The 22,899-nt window shown below is 34.8% G+C and overlaps 1 protein-coding gene across 1 annotated transcript; it reads left to right on the top strand.

Annotated features, from left to right (window-relative positions):
• Nucleotides 1–15,721: 15,721 nt before the first annotated feature.
• On the top strand, nucleotides 15,722–22,595 carry LOC112796977 (uncharacterized). The gene is made up of 3 exons (XM_025839685.3): nucleotides 15,722–16,057; nucleotides 18,555–18,760; nucleotides 21,238–22,595. The coding sequence occupies exons 2-3, from the start codon at nucleotides 18,566–18,568 to the stop codon at nucleotides 22,303–22,305; spliced, it is 1,263 nt and encodes a 420-aa protein (XP_025695470.1). The 5' UTR covers nucleotides 15,722–16,057; nucleotides 18,555–18,565; the 3' UTR covers nucleotides 22,306–22,595.
• The last annotated feature ends 304 nt before the right edge of the window (nucleotides 22,596–22,899 follow it).

Genomic DNA, 22,899 nt, shown 5'->3' with positions numbered 1-22,899 from the left:
ATGTACTTGGCGTTCAACGCCAAGTTACGTCATCAATTTCCGAATAAAGTATAAACTATTATATATTGCTGGAAAGCTCTGGATATCTCATTTCCAACGCCGTTGAGAGCGCGCCATTTGGAGTAATGTAGCTCCAGAAAATCCTTTTTGAGTGCAGGGATGTCAGATTCCAACAGCATCAGCAGTCCTTTTGTCAGCCTTTTTCAGAGTTTTGCTCAAGTCCCTCAATTTCAGCCAGAAATTACCTGAAATCACAAAAAAACACACAAACTCATAGTAAAGTCCAGAAATATGAATTTAACATAAAAACTAATGAAAACATCCCTAAAAGTAGCTTAAACTTACTAAAAACTACCTAAAAACAATGCCAAAAAGCGTATAAATTATCCGCTCATCAAGTATACATATAGCTCAAAGTGCATAATGCAAAAAGTACAATAAAAAGCAAAAAGAGAAAAATATGCAAAAATACAGAAAATGAACAAAATAAGAAGAGAGTTTGTAGTGTTTCACCAAAATGAATAGATGCCAGAGATGGCGACCTCCCCACACTTAAATAATACCATCGTCCTTGATGCTCACTCAAGCAGGGTGTGATGAAGTGTCATCTCCGGAAGGATGGGCTATTGGTGTCTCGGTGGTGGTCTGAGGATCTGCAGACTGGGTGGTTGAGGGTGGCTGGCGGAGACGCGGTGGTGGCTGGTGGTGGGATGGTGGTAGAGAGGGGGAGTTGCAGAGTTTAAGAGGGAAAGGGGTTAGGGTTTGGGGCGCGACAGGGAATGGTTCGCGTGACATGGGGTTAGTGATCGCGAATCCACGCGAACGCGTGGGTCACGCGATCACGTGACTAAGGTGAAATGGGGTTGACGCGGATGCGTGGTTGACGCAATCGCGTGGGTTGGGTATGAGATTGGTGACGCGGATGCGTGAAGCACGCGACCGCGTCGCTGGAATTTGTGCTAGACGCACGATTCCATCATCGTTTTAGCGCAACTCTCTGTTTGATAAAGGGGGTCATAAAATCCGCGCGACGCAATTGCGTCACTCACGCTTTCGCGTGGGATGGAGGTTGTGTATGTGACGCGTTCGCATCAGGGACGCGTACGCATGGGTTGTTTTGTGCTAAACACACAACAGCCGCACGATTCCAGCCCAACTTTCTGGGCGTTGGATCTTTACGCCGATATCCAGATCTCGCGTTTGCGTGAGTGACACAGATGCGTGGGAGGTCGTTTCGCAAGTGACGCGATCGCGTGGTGGCATGCGGTCGCGTGGGACAGTTGTGTTACGGGCACACCTCCAGCCTCGCTTCAGCGTGACTCTCTGTTCACTTTCCTATTCTTTTAAAGCACTTGTGACGCGGACGCGTCAGCGATGCGGTCGCGTCGCGTGCTCTCTCTCTCTCTCTTTTTTAATGCAATTATGCAGTATGCAATGCTAATGAATAATATTCAGGTTCAATTGAAAAAGAATAAAAATAAATAATACGAAATAAAACTGGAAAAGAAACGACCATACCATGGTGGGTTGTTTCCCACCTAGCACTTTTAGTTAAAGTCCTTAAGTTGGATATTGGATGAGCTTCCTGTTATGGCGGCTTATGTTTAAATTCATCCAGAAATCTCCACCAAAGCTTGGAATGCCAATAGCCTCCGGGGTCCCAAACGAGATACGTAAAGCTATTAAGTGAGTTCAAACAGGCTTCCAGGCTCTTGGAGAGTTGAATGGTAGAATAGATTTCAGGATCCCAAACTCTACTTTTACACTCGTTTTTGTCTTGATCTGCATCTTTCTAGCCGGGTGATGAGTGATCTGAATCCTCACTGCAGTGACCAAACAGTTTTCGAGATCCTTTAAATTGAGCTTGACACCAATTCCTGTACCTCAAATTGAAGTGAGAAACTTCATTGAATCTTGCATACCAGGGCTGAGTGCGAGTCATTTTCCTTTTGCTCTTAAAGCCACAAAGAGCTCTAAGCTGGCCATCTTTTTCAAGTAAACCATATTCAAGTGAAAAAGTAAAGATAAAAGCTAAGGATTTTACCCACTTAAAGTCTGCGTTGGGTGGTAATGGCCTTGGGATAGGTGTTTCTAGTGGCTCTGCAAGCTCTACTCCCTTGTGGTCTTCTATGAATTCCTCCATTTCTTTGCAAATTTCTTCAACTTCGACCATGTCTTGATCAAAGTCATTGATATCTTCCTCATCACTTGAGTCATAAATCGGAGGTTGAGAGAAGTCGATCTCAGCATCATCTTCATATTCACTTGGGGAAGATTCTTCTGTCTCAAAGAATTCACTTGCGGATGCAAGTTCATTACTAAGAAGACTTGACTTGTGGTCATCATCATCAAGGAAACATGTGTCTTGGGTAACTCCGTCTAGTTCCCCATAAGATACCTGCTTTGGGGGTTGTGCACTATCCTCCTTAGCATCAGTTGTAGCGTTTTTGATGGAATTCTCCACAACTCTAGATTCAGGTGGCGGTTTGGCATCTCCTAAATCTTCAACCAACTCTTCTTCTTCTACAATGACAGCGTCCTCTACTTGTTCTAGTACGAAGCTATGCTCTATACTGTCCACTGGAGTTTCTGGTGTCTTCTTTGTGTTGCATTCTTCATTAGATTCTCCATATGAAGCCATGGGAGTCTGTTGAGTATCTGAACGTCTGGAAGATAATTGATTTATTGCTTGCTTCAGTTGATGAAGGGTTGCATTAAATTGGTTTACTGATTCTTCGAAGTAAACATGTGATTCTTGGCTTGATGGATATGGATATGATGCGTAGAGGAGTGGTGATTCTTGGGAGTAATTGGATTGGTGTTGGGGCGGATAAGGATCATATGACGGCGGATGGTGAAAAGAAGCTTGTGAGTATGGTGGGTTGAGGTTGTATTGAAGGGATGGTCTCTGAGCACAGGGTGGGGCTTGTTGGTAGTTACAAGGCGGTCCACCAAATCTATCAGTTGGGCACGCATTGTAAAATGGTCTTTGTCCATGATATCTAGGAGGGTGTTGTTGCCTAAAGGGGTGATCAGATCCTCTTGGCTCCATCCGTCTTTGATTGCTTAGACCTTGATGCATAGTCTTGTTATAGCTTCCATTCCTTGCAACAAAATTAGAACCAAACTCAAAGCGAGAGGGGTGAGAATTCATAGTAGCTATCAGAAATAAGAGGGAAGAGAGAAAACAAATAAACAAGTAAAAGAAAAATATTTTTTATTATTATTATTTTTTTTGAAAAATATTTACAATAACCAATAATAAGGCACACGTTTGCAATTTCCTGGAAACGGCGCCATTTTGAAGAACTAAAGATTGATGGTTTAGAAGTTATAGTAAACTCTCGTTGTAAGTATAGTTACTAAACCAAGCAATCAACCTTTCTTACAAACGTTTTGGTTGTCACAAGTAACAAACCCCTAAATAAATTGATAACCAAAGTATTTAAACCTCGGGTCGTCTTCTCAAGGAATTGCAGGGAGGTATGTTCTTATTATTGGTTATGAATTTTGTAAATTGGGGGTTTTGAGAATGAGGAACAAGTATGATAAATGACAAATAAAATAAATAAATGACTGTAAAATAAACTCTTGGCAAGGTATGAGAAATTGGAAGTCCTATCCTAGTTATCCTTATCAATGATGATAAAAATTGAATTTTAATTCCACTTAGTTAACCTCTGCTGGTGCGAAGGAAGGTCAAGTGGCTAATTAGTTTGATCTTCAAATCCTAGTTAATTCCTAGAAAAAGATTGGGATTATAGAAGTTCAAGCTAATTAGCAAAGATAGCGATTATCGATCACGTTGAGTTTGATAAATCAAGAGTTACTGATTTCTTAACCAAAGCCAGGAATGTAGAAAGCTAAATTAAACTCATAAATATCTGGAATACCTCAAATAACATTCATTCAAAGCAGTCAAATCTAACATGGAAAATATTCATAAGCTAATTGGGCAACATAAATCAAACATAAATAAAAGCATTAAAGTATCTCAAAGTAGAAGAGATGTCAAAAATAAAGGAATATTGAACCTGATATGAAGAGTTGAATTAAATCCTTAATTTCAAAAAAATCCTAATTTCTAAATCCTAAGAGAGAGGAGAGAACCTCTCTCACTAAAACTACATCTAAACTATGAAAAGTAACTAATTGGCTAGCTCCTTTTTCTTTCGGATGCATTCCCCACTTCATAACCTCTGGTCTGTGCTTTCTAGACTTGGATTTGGGCCAAAAAGGACTTCAGAAATTGCTGGAATCGCTTTCTGTAATTTCTGGTGCGTGGCCTCTATCACGCGTCCGCGTGGGTCACGCGTCCGCGTGGGTCACGCGTCCGCGTGGGTCACGCGTCCGCGTGGGTCACGCGGTCGCATCATGTGGAATTTTCCTTGTCACGCAGTCGCTTCAGTCATGCGTCCGCGTCATATGCGTTTCGCTTGTGGCGCACGATCATGTCAATCATGCGATTGCGTTACTGCCATTTCGCGCAGGCATGCGGCCGCGTCGCCCATGCGATCGCGTCGCTGCCAGTTTCTTCAAAAACTCCGTTTTATGCTTTCCTTCCATTTTTGCATGTTTCCTTTTCATCCTTTAAGTCATTCCTAGCTTAGAAGATCTGAAATTACTCAACACACGAATCACGGCATCGAATGGCAATAAAAGATAATTAAAATTAATACTTTTAAAGCCTAGAAAAAATGTTTTTTCACATACATTTCATAATAAGGAAGGGAAGGTAAAACCATGCAATTTCACATGCATAAGTGGGTGAAGGATTGAATAAAACACTTAAATTCAGTACAAATATGGGTTTATACCGGGAGTTAACGGTAATTAACAAACTACTGGTTGATTGATTATCTAGATTAGGCATTTTTTCTTTTCTTGTTTTAGTAATTTACTTACTTTTAATTTTTCTTTTCTTTTGTTCCTTAACTTTTTGTGTTATTGCCTAACTTGGAATTTCTTTCACTTTGACGGAAGAAATTTCAAACACTCTTTTCTTTTGTTATTTTTTTTGTACATGTGAGAAAAATCAAGAAGAGAAACCTCTCCTTTTTATTCCGAAATTGAAAGAACTCTCTGAAAGATAAGAAAAGAGGCAAGAAACAAGAGTGTTAGAAGAAGGTGAAGGAGCCTCAGACACAATTATGGCGGAACCTCGCAACAATGAACCCAATGGTGTTCCACATGCTAGGAGGACAATCATATACTACTCCTAATCTTGAAAATTGTTGGAGTAGTATTTTGACCCCAAATGTCAATGCAAACAATTTTAAACTCAAGCCTTAATTAATCACTCTTGTTCAATAAAATTGCCAATTTGGAGGAAGCTCCCAAGAGGATCCAAACCAAAACATTTCAAGCTTTATCTGAATTTGTGATAAGGTGAAAACAAATGGAGTACCACCAGAAGCTTATAGATTGCTCTTGTTCCCATTCTCTCTTAGAGATAGAGCGACTCAATGGTTGGGACACATCCTAAGAAAAGCATTGATACATGCGAGGACTTAGTTAGCATGTTTTTAACTAGGTTTTTTTTCTCCTCAAAGATTGATAAAGTTGAGGACGGAGGTGCAAAATTTTAGGCAACTTGAAGAAGAATCACTATATGAGGCTTGGAAAAGATACAAAGGGATGTTGATGAGATGTCCACCAAATATGTTTGCGGATTGGGTCCAACTCCAAACCTTGTATGATGGAATCACTCAAACCTCAAGAAATTCATTGGATAATTCATCAGGGGGATCATTACACATGAATATTCCTAGTGAAACCATGAAACTCATTGACATTGTTGCAAATAATCAATACCTCTACTCTTTAGAGAGGAATTTGAACACAAAAAAAAGAGTGATGAAACTAGAAACTCTTGATGCTCTTGTGGCCTAAAATAAAATCATGTCTCAATAACTCTCCACACTCACTAAGCAAATGGGTGGAATGCAAGTCTCTGCCATCAAGACACAAAGCTCATTGTATGACATGAATGGAGGAAACCAATTTGGTAGAAATTTTGACTCATTCAACACTAACCAATCACAAGTGGAGCAAGTCAATTTCATGGAAAATTCCTCTAAGACACAACAAAATGATCCATATTCCAAAACATATAATTCATGGAGGAACCATCCTAATTTTGGGTGGAAAAACCAACAAAGCCAAGACCAAAAAAGCCATAATTTCAACCATACAAACAATTCCAACTTCCAACCAAACACTCAAAACCACTTCCGAAACCCACAAAACTCCCCCTTTCAATTCTTCAAACAATTCTCACCAACCACAAACACAATCCATACAACCTTCTCAAAATTCCCAAAGACTTTCTAATCTTGAAGTTGTCCTAGAAAAATCTATGGAGGAAATATGGTATAATTTCTAAAATCAAGGTGCTTCACTCAAGAAATTGAAAATACAAAATGGCCAAATTGCTCAACAATTAAAAAAACCCATTAACACTTTTTCAAGTGACACTGAGGTCAATCCAAGAGATGAATGCAAGGCAATCATGCTGAGAAGTGAAAATATTATGGAGAAAGAAGCCACCAATCATGAAATGCACAATGAAGAAGCTTCATAGGAGGAATTGGAGGAGCAGATGCAAGAACAAGAAGCCTCCACACAAAGTAACACTCCAATAAAGAAAGAAGCAGTGGAGACATACAAACCAAAAGTCCCATATCCTCAAAGATTCAAGGGAGAAATTAAAGAGAAGCAATACTTCAAGTTTCTAGAGGTATTCAAGACACTCCACATCAACAGTCCTTTCATAGAAGCACTTGCATAAATGCCAATGTATGCCAAGTTTATGAAAGAATTATTAAGAACTTTTATTAAATTAAATTTAAAAAATAACAACAAAAATTAAAAGAAAAAGAACAAAAAAAACAAACCTCGCATTAGTGTAATTAAAGGGCAAGAATTCAGAATCTTCGATCACAATTAAAGTCTGTAAGACTACTACTACCACTACTGAATGTCTTAGAGGCACCGTTGTCTGAAGATGAATATATTCAAACCATTCTTGATGGAGTCACTGAAAAATATCAAGGCTTCATTGGCACTATCATGACAAAAATAAACAAATTTACAGTAGTTGAAACAGAATCATACCTGGTAGCATATGAAGACATGCTAAATCGATTCAAGAAACCTTCACAACCAATTTCTTTGGCCAATTTATCTCAATCTTCTATCCCTTTGGATCAGAATTTTCAAAGAAACTACTATCCTTCTAGAGGCAGAGGAAGATGAGAAAGATTCATGAGAGGTAGTAGATTTACCAACTCAAGTCGCTTGTTTTGTCAGATCTGTAATTGCCCCGGACATGATGCTTGGAGTTGTTATTACAGATTTGACCAGCAACACCTAATGCAACATTTTCAGCTTAATCATATCACCCTCCAGCTCCTCCACCATCCTTTCATCAACCTAGGACATTCTTGGCAGCACCACCATCATCATCATCATCGTCACAAAATACAGCTTGGTATCCTGACTCTGGAGCCAGTCACCATGTGACAATATATATATATATATATAACAACAATATAAGCCAAAACAGAAATAGCAGAATAAACAAGAGACATATGCACAACACATTCAATATGCAATTATACAATTATGCGCAAACAAGTATGATGCATGTCTGGTCCTACTGCAGGTAATGAGCTTATTTGTCGGTTTCGACCCGTACTTAACGTAATCCGACACTTCTGGTTAGATAAGGCTTTTCTAGAACTTAATCCCAAATTAAGTACAATATGCCCTCTACCAAGTACTCACGACTTGCAGGGCTAGTATTTAATCAGAACTCAATATACCATAGGTATGCTAGTCAAGCCTCTACCAAGCATTCTAAGCTTGCAGGGCTGGTACATTCTCCACCGTAGCTAAACTAGGAAGCAACAACATTATACGGGCGTCCCCACACAATATTCTCAAGCATCGCCCGAAGGCTCATAAATCATATATAACCATGCTTTCCAGAGATTAGTAATCATCTTCATCTTTTTCTCATAATAATAAATCAAACATCACAACATCACTATGACCTTATTTTACAATTCTCTATTTACTCTACAAGACTAATCTCACTGTTATATAGCTTTTAACTTATTTTCTTACTAACATATTTACGAGTTTTTTCATTACCTTACATACTCCAATACGTTCTCTTATACCTTCCCTTAAGTGTTTACTAAAGAGAAATAGAGAATTATGGACTTAAAACGGTCTTCCTAAGACTTTTAGGAAAATTTGTCTTTTATTAATATTTTATTATTAATAATAAAATAATATATTAATATTTTCTTATCAAAATAATAATATTTTATTCAAAACTTTCAAAAATTATATTTTGTCTCCCAAACTTTTTGAAAATTATATTTTGACCCTTTTAACTTTTGATATTTATACTTTGGCTCCTCAACTTTTCACTAATTAACTTTCGATTCCAAATTTTTTAATAATTGAAATTTGACCCCAAAACATTCAGGAGTTTCTTGTTCTCCAAGAGGCTGAAAAATCTTTCTTCAAAAATTCATCAAATTCTCACTTGATTTTCAACTAGTTTTTCAATCTGTTCGGTAAACGATTTTTACCCGATTTTTGCCAAATCAAATAGCAACTTCACAAGAACTCAACTTTCAAGCATTTAAATAACAATATTTCATGGCAAATTCACCATCTAAACACATAAAATCAAGCACCAAACAACTAGATCTGATTACACACCTCAAGAACACAATCAATCATTGATTAATTTACCAAACTGTACCTCTTTTGCAGCTGTCAAGAACTGAACCAAGAACAAGCTTCCAAAAGTACTTTTACGCCTAATTTAACATTAAAAATAATTTTAGAATCATATGAACCATGGAGGCTGAAGTTTTATGGTGATGAAAAGAAGAATTTTCTCACTTCAAGGCTGCTAGAAATCATGTTCTCTTGGAGCTTAAGGTGAGCGAACAAGAGATCCTAAGCAAGAACATAAAAAAAAATCAAGTTTAAACCATGAACAAGTCATGGCCAAAACTTAAGGAGGGAGGAGCAGCTATCATACTTTGATTTACTCCATGAAAATTGGTATAGAAGGGAAGAGCAGAAAGAGATGAACACTTTGATCGGTTTAGATTTTTTATTGGAGTCTTAGTTTAAGAAAAAAAAATAGAGGTTAAAGCTTGGAGTTCTTATGGAAGTTCTTCCATTTTCTCTCATGGAGTTTGGCTTGTTCAAGAAGCCAAATGATGGTCATAATGACCCTTGGAAAACCGTGGCTTAGGATAAAGTTTATTCTAAAGTTACTTGTAAAAATATCTTAAGAAATGATGATTCCTAAAGCTAGATGTATTAGGACACAAGTATTTCCTTATTTTGCTCTCAAGAGATCTTAGATTGGAGAAGAAGGATTGAAGCACGTGGTGGATGGTCCTGAGAGCGCCATGTATTATAAGGTGATGACTCAACAAAATTTAATAATAAAATATCATTCTGAAGAAAATTACTAAAACTAGATACATTACGGCCCGTTTGGTTGGTCTCCATGTCTATAAGAGATATGGACACGGTGACACATGTATATTGTTTGTTTAATGAGACACAAAATTATCATAGACATGGTGGCACATACATAGACATAAAATACATATTTTTAATGTCTCACCTTTAACTTGTGACACATATTTGAGACACAGACACAATTTTGTATTTCCACATTTGTCCTTATTATCTTTCTTTATTTTCATTTATACCTTTCTCCTTTTAACTCTAATATACTTCTTTTTCTCTTCTTTCCTACCTTCTTCCTGACTGCCTCCTTTCTTCCTCCATGCCTCCCCACCCCGACCACCGCCTCACCTTTTCCATTCCTATCCACCGCCTCCATTCCTTTGTCCTTTTTTTTGCTACCTCTCCTCTTCCTTTCCTCTTCCTCCTTTTCCACTTCCTCTTTCACTGCCTCTCTTCATCTTCCTTATCTCCACTGCCTTAACTCTTCTCTCCCTCCCTGGCTCCCTGATCTTCGAGCCTCCCTCCGCTTAGATTCGTCACCACATCTACTTTGCATCTGTCTTTGCCAAATCTGCCGCCGCCGCCTTTGTCGTGCCTCCCTCTCCCTCTCTCAATCTGCCTTATAGATCTACCTTTGTCTCTCTGCCTCTTTTAGTTTTGCCTCTGCTTCTGTTCTACAATTTCTCCACCTCTCTTCCTCGTTGCTAAATCCATCTAGTTCTCTATTTTATTTTTTTTAATTCATATATTATTTATTTATTTTTTATTTAGATGTTAATTGAAAAATGTGTTTATATATTACATTAGATTGGATCTAAATTTTTAATTTATTCTCTGTTTTCTATTATTAATAATTGTAATTTGTATTGAAATGATGGTAGATAGGTGGTTATGATAGTTTTAATGGTAGTAATTTAAACTGAAATAATGGTAAAGAGGTGGTGTTGATGGTTTGTGACAGGGATAACATTGTCGTTTTAAATTCAAGTAGTGTTATGCCCTTGAGTACCAAACAAGTTCTCAAATTCATGTCTCATTGTATCTATGTCATTTTGTATCTTTGTATCTATGTCTTATTTGTCTCTACCCACTAACCAAACAAAGCATTAGATTACACTACTAAAGGATAAGTATAAGTTACTTAGTGTAAATAACACTAATAACTGGGTAATCATAAGAATAAAAGATCTATGATGATACATTAGCAAAGCTAAGTTTATCTAAGAATGCTGGTATTATCCATTACCAGTAGATTTCTAGCTCAGTTATTATATTACTAAACATAGATCAACATTAATCATAGTAGAGGAGATAATAATATAATATTTCTAATAAAATAATAGTATATAAATGTTATATTAATATAATTTTTTTCGAAATTCGGGACCACTCGTCAGAATGAGACTAACAACGAAAATCATAATTTTGAAATTCGGACCCAAAGTGGCTCAAAAATACAACTTTTTGTGACATGCTTGCTTAGATCAGAAGAGGTGTTTGGTAAAGTAAAGCTACTAACTCAACAGCTTGATGACACAACACCTGTCCAATAATCGTGCTTATATATACTAAAATTCCTAAAAATTCTGTTTGATCCCGGAAAAGTGCTGTTTCTTTGGAGCTAGACCGTTACATACTGATTTAAATTTATAATTATAGTTACAAAAATTACTATCAAAATTACTATTAAAGGATTTTAATTTGACTTAAATAATTGATTTATTAGACCTAAATATTTATTCTTGTTGAGCTCATTTTAATCTACACATGAGTCTATATATTTTTATGAGACTATATAATTTTAAAATTAAATATTGGTATTTGCTATTCTGAAATTATGAATATGTTGGAATCCTTTATGATTTAAAAAGTACTATTGAAAATGATTTTACGAAAAAGTGTTGGTGGATCTGATATGAAATTGTGTATTTGAAAGACTAAATAGTTTGCTATATTTTAAATTATATATTTTGAATTAGTTTGGGAGATTCGTATTAAGAAATCGTAGTTAATGGCGGTAATGACGTTAAACTAGATACATCTACCTTAAACATCAGCTAGCAGGGGATGTTGCTAGTCTAACGTGTAGGCCATATATTGGATTTGTTATTCTGTATGGATACATGAGAGAAAAAGGGCTATCCTTAGAGGTAGAGCCATCCAAGTGTGGACTATTTGGTTTTGTTTCTGTATTGAGAACTCCTTTATTGATTTACTTATTCATATGGACTACTATTTTCTAATTAAAATTACTTTAATAATAATTTTTATATGGTCTCATGAGGGTTATAGACGTATTATCTTGTCACTAAGTTATAAATTCATTCTATTTTTCTAAAAGTATTTTTCAGAAATAAATACTCGAATATGTGAGCCTTTCTATTCAAGAGTGATGATCTGCAATGAGTACCTATTATTAGAAGACAGAAATTAATTTTAGATTGGTAAGCTTTATTTTACATTTACAAAACACTCACTAAATAATAATAATAATATATTAATAAAATAAAAATATTAAATATGTAACAAATTAAGCATATTATAAAAAAATCTTAAATTTGATGATAAAATAATAATATTATATCATACTGTGCATTTTATATTAAGTTGAATGTACTTTGAAATGTAAATCTCGAAATCGAATCAAATTCACGCGATTACCAAAAATAGAATCAAATCAAATCCAAATTAGTGTGATTTTGATTGTTTTTCGATTTAAATTTGACTGAATGAGTTGCTTTATTTGATTGATTTAGATTAAGCATCTATAATATTTAGAAGTTAAGATATTATTTCTCTCTTAACAAAACTATTTTCTAAAAATTAAGAAAAAAAACAAATAGATTATTGCTTTTTTAATTCAAAGATAGATAATTTATTGATTAATAAAAATACAATAACGTCTTTTAGTTTTTAAAATAAAAGACATCTAAATTCTTCTAAAAGATCTTAGATGTCTAACATTTTAAAAAATAAAAAATATTTTTGTGATTTCAATTAGTCAAGAACTTTATTTTTGAGCTAAAAAGATAAAAATTCATTTGTATTTTTGTCCAAAATTAAATCTTTTATAATTATAATAATTTACACAAAAAATTAACTTAACATCAAATTAAAATAAAAAACCTATTAAAATAATATTCAAAAATTTATAATTACTAAAAAAAATAATTCCAAAAAATAGAAACGATAATAAATCGTTTGCTAAATATAAAAATTATTTGTCAATTATAAAAATATAATATTTTTAAAATATTTTTATCATATTATTAAATTATTTAAAAAATTATTTTTCATTAATATTTTTAGAGATATTTTTAGTAATAGAATAAACTTTTGAATACTATTTTAGTAATTTTTTCTAGAATCAATTTTTATTGTGAAATCAAACCCGACCCCTCTTTTTCTTTCTCTCCTTTTCTCTCTCTATATATACATGTATTTTCACTACTTTTATTTGTCACACTTCTTGTTTTGCTTTTTGTTAAACTTTTTTGTCACCACCTCCTTCATTTACTGGGGCGACGGCCACAACTCAGATCTCACGTCCTTCTACCCAATTTTTCTCTACCGCTAACCCTTTTCACAAAATAAGCAGTTGGAAGATCGATCTTCAAAAAGAAATGCCTTTAGTGTTGTCTTTGCGACCATCGACACTTCTTTTGCAGCAAGAAAACGTTTGATTACGTCTCTTCTCACTAATTGTTGTTGGATCTGGTTAACCCTCTTTTAGCGTAAGTGGCTATGGCTCTTTTTCATTTTTATGTGCTGAATTCTAAATTTTTATGTGATCTATATATTTTTCTTTTTTACTAATATGCTAGATCTTATTATTTGAATCTCTTCTAACATACTAAAATGGTATTATTTCTTACTTTATTCATAGATCTCAAATTTAATATTTATAATTTAATAAAATAATAATTAAATTATTTAGATAAAAATTATATTTTTTAATATATATATATAAACACTTCCACTACCACACTACACTAGAAGGTTCTTTTAACTACAACTAGCAAATGTTTTTGGTAATAAAAATTAAAGAATATGTATTTAATTAGGTTTTCAAGAAATTATATATTATACATTTTTATTTTAAAATTTTTTTATTATACTCAAATTTATGAATTTTACAAAAATAAGATATATAAATTTTTTGTTATTTTTATTTGAACAAATAAAATAAACCTTAAAAAATGTGTCAGAAAGAACTTATATATTTTATTTTTATAAAATTTAAGAACTTTAATATTAAGTTTTTTTTGGGATAAAAAATGTCGGGAGCAAATTTTTTTAAAAACCTATTTAGATATATACTCAAAATTAAAAATAGGATTGGTGATACGGATGTTAGAATCTAAATCTCTTCAAATAAAATTATTTATCCAATTGAAATAAAAAATAATTAAAATCGCTTATTTGAATTAGATTAGATTTTATAGATTTGATTATAGTCCCATTAAAAGTGTATAATATTATATAATATTATTATTTTATTATTAAATTTAAAATTTTACTTGTAATATATTTAGTTTGTTATAAAATTTTATTAATTTATTTTACTATTATTATTCAGTAAATATTTTGTGAATCTAAGATAAAATTATTTATTTTTTATAATCTAAAATTAATTTGTTTTAATGATAAAATCTTAAAATTTAGATTTTTTTAAAAATCGAATAAGCCGATCTAATACAAATTAAAATAATTTGGATTGGACTGGATTACATTTAAAAATAAAATCAATCTGATTTAATCAAAACCGCACATTATATATTTCTTATCAAACTGTTCTTTCCCTTAAAATCGATCTATGAACACCTCTTGGACAATAATATTTACCAAAATTTTGAAAATTAGATCGGACCGGTCGATTCAACCAAGTTAACTGATAATCGGTTTTTTGACCGGTCCAATTGAACTTAAAACCGTCTTGTAAAATTAGCCAAATCGATGGTTTAATCGGTGAATCGGCCAAATTTTTTAAAGGCCCAATTCTCCTTTTTAGCATCAAAACAACGTCGTTTTGATGAAGAAAAAAACCCACCCCAAAATGGCAAAACATCCGACCCCTCTCCCTTTTTTCTCATTCTCACATTCTCACCAAAATCTCTTTTCACTCACTATCTAACCTTATTAGAGCAAACACCACAGCCACCATCAGCCCACAGCCCCCACTGCTCTTCTCTTCCTCATTGTCTATGTGCTCGTCGTGAAGCCCTACCAGCTATCGTTGTCCCCCAACCACCACCACTCTTCTTTTCCTTACTGTCCCTATGCTCGTTGCGAAGCCCACCAGCCACCGTCACCCCCAGTTGCCGCTATTCTTCTCCTTCTCACCGTCTCTATGCTCGTTGCGAAGCCTGCCTCTGTAATCGTCGTTGTCGTCGTCCTCGATCCTCTTCTCCACTACGTCATATCAACGGTTGCTCGATCCTCTTCAAGTGCGTCCTCTCCTCCGTGAATCTCTGCCGGAGCTTCGTCGTGAAATCTCTGCTCAGGGATTCACTGTCGCAAACTGATCCTTTTCTAAGCTCACTCTATCACCGCCATTCCTATCTCGCCATGTTTCCAATAAGCCACTGCTTCTTCGGTTTCAAATTCTAAAATTCTGGTTTCTGAGTTGAGTTTTTGTACTAGATTCTGAGTTAGGATTGTGTTCTGAGTTGGGTTATTGCTTGTGTCATTCTGAATTTAGTTCGGATGTTAAGTTTAGATTTTTTTTGCTTAGTTTTTTTTTGTTTTTAAATTCTTTGGATTTAGATGCTGAGTTTTCTATATTCTGAGTTTTTATTATTGAATACTTGATTGAAAGGTTTTTGTTGAAATTTGTTGTGATTCTAGATTTTTTGTTTCTGATAGTTTGAGTTTTTGTGTAAGTTTGCGATTCTAAATTTTTGTTGTAATGAGTATACTTGTTGTTATTTTGTTATAATTTTGAAGTTAATTAAAAATTTTTATTTTATAATTTTTTAATGATAAAATATGAACAAATTATTATCATAGTTTTGAAAATTGGATTGAATTAATCCGTTGGACCGATGCAACCGTAAACCAATAGGATTAACGATTTGGTTCATCATTTTAAACCGTTCAATAAAAAATCGGATGTAAGCCGCTGAATCGACCGGGAGGCCAGTCAAACCAGAATCGGCACTGGCCGGTTTTACTAAAACGGCGCTGTTTAGATTTTGTTCAAAAAAATAAAAAGAAAAAAACCCAGCCTTGTGCCCCCCGCCCTAACACCTTCCTTTCAGATTTCAGAAAACACTCGGGAGTGAGCCTGTGGCCCCGCAACCCTAGCCTCCACCACCGCCGCATGGAGTGAGCCATTGCCGCCGTTCGTGGCACTCAGGGACTTCTCTCTTCCTCCTGTCGGCGTTCTCGAAGTCTCCAACCCCTGTTCTCTCCCAGACTCACCAATCCCAGGCGCGCAGCTTCTTCCTCGAGCGTCCGCGTCGTCGTCTGCTCTCTGCTCGCCGCGTCTTCGTCTGCTGACTTTGCTCGCCCTCGTGCTCGCCGTCTCAGACCGAAGGCGAAGGTCAGTGCTCAGTGCTCACTTGTTCTTCGTTGTTTTAATTTTTTTAATGCTCTGGAAATCAAATCACAGGATGAATAATTGATTATTGAATGTTTTGTGATTTTATTGAATGATTAATTGATTATTGATTAGCTATGGCTGCTTTGCTGTGCTGTTGTTTTGTGATTTTTCTGCATAGTGATGTGCTGCTGGAGATTTAATTGCTGCTATTTTGTGTTTGTGTGTTTGTGTTTTACTGTTTGTTCTGAATTGTTCTCCATGGTAGGTCTTGTTTGAGATAACAACAAAGGTAAAATTGATAATGAAGTCATATCTTTGTTCTGAATTGTTTTTCATAAGATGCATAGGCTTGGATGTGATATTTTCAAATCGCTTGGCATTATCTGTTTTTCTTGTGAGTTGGATATGATCAAAAGATCGTGGGTGAGTTGCATCTCTATCCAGGTTTAGTTCAGGAGATTGAGTTGGGTTGAAGTTTTTGTTTTAGTTAAAAGATTGTATCTGAGCATTTGCAACATGCATTATTATATTATTATTACAAGCGGCACAACAAAATGGAAATCACAATCAACGGGTTAATGGTCAAATTAGTTCTTGAAAGATGGGTCGATTGTCAATTTCTTCCCCGAATAATTTTTTTAATCAAATTAATCCATAAAAGATTTAAAATCAATCACATTTGTCCCTCCGTCAATTAGTTAACTGTTTCTGTTAATATTTTGCCACGTGAATCGTTAAGTGACACAACACATATCAAAACGACGCCGTTTCTCGACATCTCACCCCATTTGAAGCTCTCACCAGTCATTGCTCAAACGCTCTTTCTTCCCTCTTCACACGAAACACAAAATATCAAACACACACAGAGAGAAAAGGCGACAGAGCTCTAATCAAAGAGAAGAACAGGTGCTTTGATCAAAGGGTATGATTTTACAATTCTACCTCTCCCTTCTGTTGGGGTCTACACTTTGAGTTGGAGGAAGTTGCTTTGAGCCGAATCGCCGGAGAAAGTCGCTAAATCGCCAGAATGGCATTTGTGGTGTGAGGTTGCATTTTAGAAAGAAGCCAATCTAAAAGTTATCTTCTTAGCCCAGAATGCATTTTTACCCAATCCAAAGCCCAATCTGAGTTGCAAATATGGAAACCATCGCAATAAATCCCCAATATCTCAATCTTTCTCACTTTTACAATTTACAATCCACAACCTTACCTCCATCTCCAAGCTCCATGGCTCAATTTTCACTTCTCTCAATCTCTCACTTTTCTCTACCTCTGAACTTTGAAATCCGACCAAAATTATTGCCGTTTGTTTGTGTGGCATGCTGTTTGTGGGTGTCGCAGGTGGATTGGTGGTGTAGTTGGGCTGTCGGGTTTCTGTGTCGCATCACTAGTGAGTCTCTTTGGCTCTCTGTGTAATTGGCGTCACTGTTGCTCCATGTTGCCATGTCGCTAATGTCACTGGTTAGTGGTCACAACGCCAACCATGGCTTAGCATTGGTACCCTAAACCGCGAAGAATGAGCACAGTCGCACTTTGCATAGTATCACCGATTATGGCTTCCTCACCCCTTCCAATGATCCGAGCTCCGTCGCATTCTCTCTGACTATTGTGATGTTTCATGCGTTTTGAGAGAATGGAAAAGAGAAACGGCGCCATTTTGACACAATATGCCCTAATATAATACCAAAAACCAACATTGTTTTATCATTGCTGATTTGTCATTTAACGATACATGTGGAAAACGTTAATGGAAGGTATTAAGTATTTGACGGAAGGACAAACGAGATTAATGTTAAATCTTTAAGGGGCTAATTTGATTAAAAAAATCATTCAGGGACGAAAATGACGATCGACTAACCTTTCAGGGACTAATTTGATCATTAACCCCACAATCAACCATTGTAAAGTTGTGTTAGGTAACTAAAGTAAAAACAAAAATGTACAAGGACTTATTGGAAAGCTGTGTTATATACACACAACAACTAATTCAACATTGCTATTACATTCTAATGAATGTACCTCTGCTGTAAAAGAAAATACTGTCCCGCTTTTAACATTCTCATTCTTAATTAGTTAATTATGCTTAGATTGTGACTATCTTGATGATTTATTAATTTATCTTTTTTCGTCTTGTAAATTTTATTGTCAAACTAAGCAAATTAATTCTATTTGAACCTTGATAAATTATATAAAGAAAATATTAGAAATAATTTTTTTTTGACTAATAATCAATCAACATTTATCTTTTATTTTAATTTCTTTTTTTATCTCTTAACTTTTACATATGGTTACTTTATTAAATTGTTCGTTAAAAAAAAACGGACTGCCTGGCTTAAGCAAATTATATAATTTGTTGATGTGGAGTTTCTATGATAAGAATCAATATAAACTACACAAACACTTCTACTTGATTAAAACAACATAAGAGCTGAAAGTTGGGGCTGGAGCCCATAATCTTAATAATTCACCCCCTAATTTAGATTTGATTTTCTTTCAGCTAATGTGGCTATGAATACTTTGACAATGGGAGGAAAAATTATTCACAAAAATTATGCTTCTTGCTCATTTGATGATAGAGATATGTTAATGTTGTTAAAAGATCTTGCTTTGGATCCTTGCAATGTGAAGCCATCCCAGAAAAGACTTGAGAATAGAATTCTCAAAATACGCAAACTTTTGAAAGCTAGTGTCGAAAGACCCAAGGTATTGAATTTTCAAGGATCAATTCTTCTATAAGTTTAATATTGGAGAAATGTTGGAGAGATAGTAGAATTTATTATTTTTGACCATCAATTAGCCAACAATATTTAAAAGTATGGACTAAAAGTGTATTGTTGGATTACTAGACTAAAAGAATTAGGTTGATGGCCAAAAATAATAAATTTCGCTGACCCTTGAATATTTTTTTCTTCATATAATGATTGTTTTTGAATAGTTTTATATTTTTGATGCAGAGTTGTTAGAAGCTCGAGTAACTCTAAAACTAATAATTTTTTTAGCTAAGTAAAATAAATGGTAAATTACTAAAAGAGTACCTGAAGATTTATATTGACAATATAATCCTAAAAGATATGAACAATAAATAAGTTCTCGAAAAATTAAAAAACATTACTCTAAAATAAAGAGTCATCTTTGTCAGTGGCATGATGTTTCTGTTAAGTTTGCTTTTAATTCAAAATTGATAATTTCTCAATTCACACAAAATTGATACTAATGCAATATGTAATTGACTGAATAGGCTAATTTATGTTTTTGTTATTGTTTAATTATGTTAGTTTTGACTATAAAACAAGGTTTTGAAAATTGAATCAATTATTGAAGCGGTAGAATTAGAGGATCAAAGATTTAAAGGTTCAATCGAGTTTAACTGGAGTTGAACTAAATATAATAAAATAATATATTTATGTATAAAATATATATAATTTTAAAAAGAATTTTTGATTTAATATTTTAAACTGGTTAATCAATAAAAAACCATATTGTTTGATCAGGTAAACATTTTGTTGATCTTTTTTCTTTTTTTTTTTTTGACCGATTCCCTGTCAAACAATTTTTACCTTGAACCGAATTAGTCTGGTGGTCGTTTTTCGACCCTACTTTTGCCATTGTTATCCTGCACACCACCCTCAACATTGTTATCTTGCCGCACCACCTCCACTCCAACCCTTACCTTCACCACTCTTACCTGTTGGACCACCCCCAACCATTGCTTCTTACCATTGCCACCTCCCTTGTACCAAATCCATCATTAGCATCATCAACATCAACAACCACCACATCTCCATTTAATTTGTTCTTTCTTTAATCCTTTCAATTTTTCTTAGTCTTGATTGTTGTTGATTTTGGTGGGGTTTGAGAAGAGAGGTTGGTGGTGGTTAGGGTGGGGAGAGGAAGGTTGGTGGTAGTTGTCATTGATGTTGATGATAATAGAGGTGAGATGAGGTGAGGTTGGCATGACCATGGTGAGGTGTGGAGGTTAGGGGTAGTGCCATGGGGTGCAATGGTGAGGTAAGGGTGGGGATGGGTTGGCGATGGTGAGAATGGAGTGGTGTAACGGTGGAATGAGATTAAATTGATTTTTTTTAGGTTTTTCGCAGTATCCCTCAACCCGGCAGACTAAAGATTAATTTGTCGCAGATTTGAGCTCCATTTAAAGGTTTGCCGCTGACTAATAGGTTAGTGCATGCATAAGACATGATTTGAACCCTTGCCACTTGTTTAAGCATACTAACGAGCTAAGGGCGAAGGTGACGACGATGATAAAGAAGATGAACATAATGATGATGTGTATAGGCAAGGGACAAAATTGAAATAAAAAGGTCAACCACATGAGTAATTAGTAGTGGTAAAATTCAAACTTACAAAAAAAAAATGACAAGATTGAAACAAATTACAACAAACAACAACAACAACAAAGCCCTGTCCCACTAGGTGGGGTCGGGTACATGAATCAAACGACGCCATTGAGTTCTATCATGTATCATGTTTATAGAGAGACCGTTTACATGTAGATCTCGTTTGACCACCTCATGGATGACCTTCTTAGGTCTTCCTCTGCTTTTCACCCCTTGTCCATCTTCCATCTCATCCACCATCCTGACTGGGTATTCTGTCGGTCTTCTTTTGACATGTCCAAACCACATGAGACGCGATTCTACCATCTTTTTCATAATAGATGCTATTCCAACTCTCTCTCTTTTATCCTTTTTATTATTCTTATTCTCATTTTCTTTGGAGGAGATATAACGACTCTAAATTGATAATTCCTTTCCTATTTGGGAGATTTTACTCCCAATACATAGAACATCTATGATAAAAATGTTATCAAACTAAAAGTGGTATTATAAAAGAATAACAATATCCATAGTAGTTTCTTTATATATATATATTTTACATTTCAATATTTATTTTATACAGATAGTTGATTTGGTGATTAAATTTTAGTCTACATATATCATAGATGTTAAAGATTTTCAATTCTATTCATTAATATTTTGATTTAATATGCATGCTTGCTACTAAATATGCGTAATTTAACCTCTTGAACTTTGTTTCATGGGCAATTTACATAATAAACTTTTAAAAATGTAATTAACATCATGAAATTGTCAAGGTAAAAAATGTTTTTATATTTATATCCATGTGAAAGCTAATTTTCATTTTCTTTTTCTTTTTCTCAGAGGAAGAGGAAATTTGATGAGTATGAAAATGAAAGTAAATTAGCCGCGACTTTTGGATCAATCACAGGAGAGAAATATGATATCCAAAATGCCAAAAATCAGAGAAAAGGTGAGTCCTCTTGTCTTTCACTCCATTCCCTAGAAAGTTGGGGTCATTCAGCAATACATGAAGATGTTCTTTCTTCTTTAAATGATTGCTCAAAGTGTTGCAGTCTTAGTAAAATGACAAACCCAATGATCAAATGGAACTTGAAAAGCCATAGTGAAGATCTAGTAACTAATAGTAGTTGTACTAATAGTATCGCGACATCTAACAATGACGAAACAAATAAAGAATTCTGGAATGACGTTTCGAGCGAGGCTTCGCATTCGATGAGGTCAAACAAGGAAGCCAAGGAACTTAATTTTCCAAGATTTGTTATTCCGATCGGGCCTAGATTTCAAGCTGAAGTTCCAAGATGGGAAGGCGCAGCTACTCGAAGGCATAATAGTTGTGATGATATGAAATGGTTAGGCACTCAAGCTTGGCCAATCCCGGGAATCGCAAAATCGAATAGAATGTGTGTTAGAAAAGGTAGGTCTGATCCATGTTCTTGTGATGACCCAGGATCAATTGAATGTGTTGAAGAACACATCAATGAATCAAGAAAACGCCTAGAATTAGAGATTGGTACAACTTTTCAAAGTTGGAAGTTTCATGAGATGGGAAAAGATGTATCAAAGTCATGGACATTTGAAGAAGAAAAGGAATTTGAAAATCTTGCAAGATCAAATTTGCAATCAGATGAAACAAACTTTTGGGATCTTGCTATGGAGCACTTCCCAAACAAAACAATGAAGAGCATGATTAATTACTATTATAATGTCTACATCCCTAGGCGCTTGAGCATGGAAACAAGAGCTTCTTCTAGTGCAGTTGATAGTGACAATGATCAAAGTGAGGTCTACAAGAATGATGATGGAGGTTCAACTACTAAGATGCGCATTGTTCCAATGTGCAAATTCCTCAAATCAAGGACTAAAAGTTGCCAGGTAAGCAAGTTTAAGAGTAATCAAGTAGGTACTTAGTCAAGTGGGATGGAGTCAACATTGGTTTGACTATTATGAGGTCAAACCCAAGGGCTCCGTTAAAGTTGGTTGATTCTTTATGAATTGGCCGGGTCATCAATGTTTTGTGCTTCAAATGTACTTATCTTGGTCTTTCTTTTGTATAAGTTTGCCTCTAAATATCCTTCGATAGTCTAATGGATGTTGCAAATTGAATCAAAATGTGAATACTTTACCAACATGAGATTGGTTAAAGTATAAATTTCTTGATTCGAGCCTTTCAAACAAAACAAAGACTTTGTTGGAAAACATATAACCCCTTCTTCTTCTAACACTTTACCTGGCTTTTATCAGATCGAATCAGATTAGTCGATTTCTAATATTGTTGGTACATGCAAGAAATAGGCCACTTCTCTAGCTTTTTGTTTAATTTTTCGTGAAGTTAAATACTTGTCAAAGAGTCAGGGGGGGCTAGTCCATTGTTCTATAATTGCCATATAAAGGATATAACGAGTAGAAATACCCTCTTTTAACTTCTATTTTGGGATCGAATACCTTTCATAAGAAAAAAAATGTGACCATTTTCCCGGCATATCACCAACAAAAAGATACACC

The sequence above is a fragment of the Arachis hypogaea genome, chromosome 4, assembly GCF_003086295.3.
Source record: "Arachis hypogaea cultivar Tifrunner chromosome 4, arahy.Tifrunner.gnm2.J5K5, whole genome shotgun sequence".
Classification (NCBI taxonomy): domain Eukaryota; kingdom Viridiplantae; phylum Streptophyta; class Magnoliopsida; order Fabales; family Fabaceae; genus Arachis; species Arachis hypogaea.
This window is presented reverse-complemented; position numbering and strand designations above follow the sequence as displayed.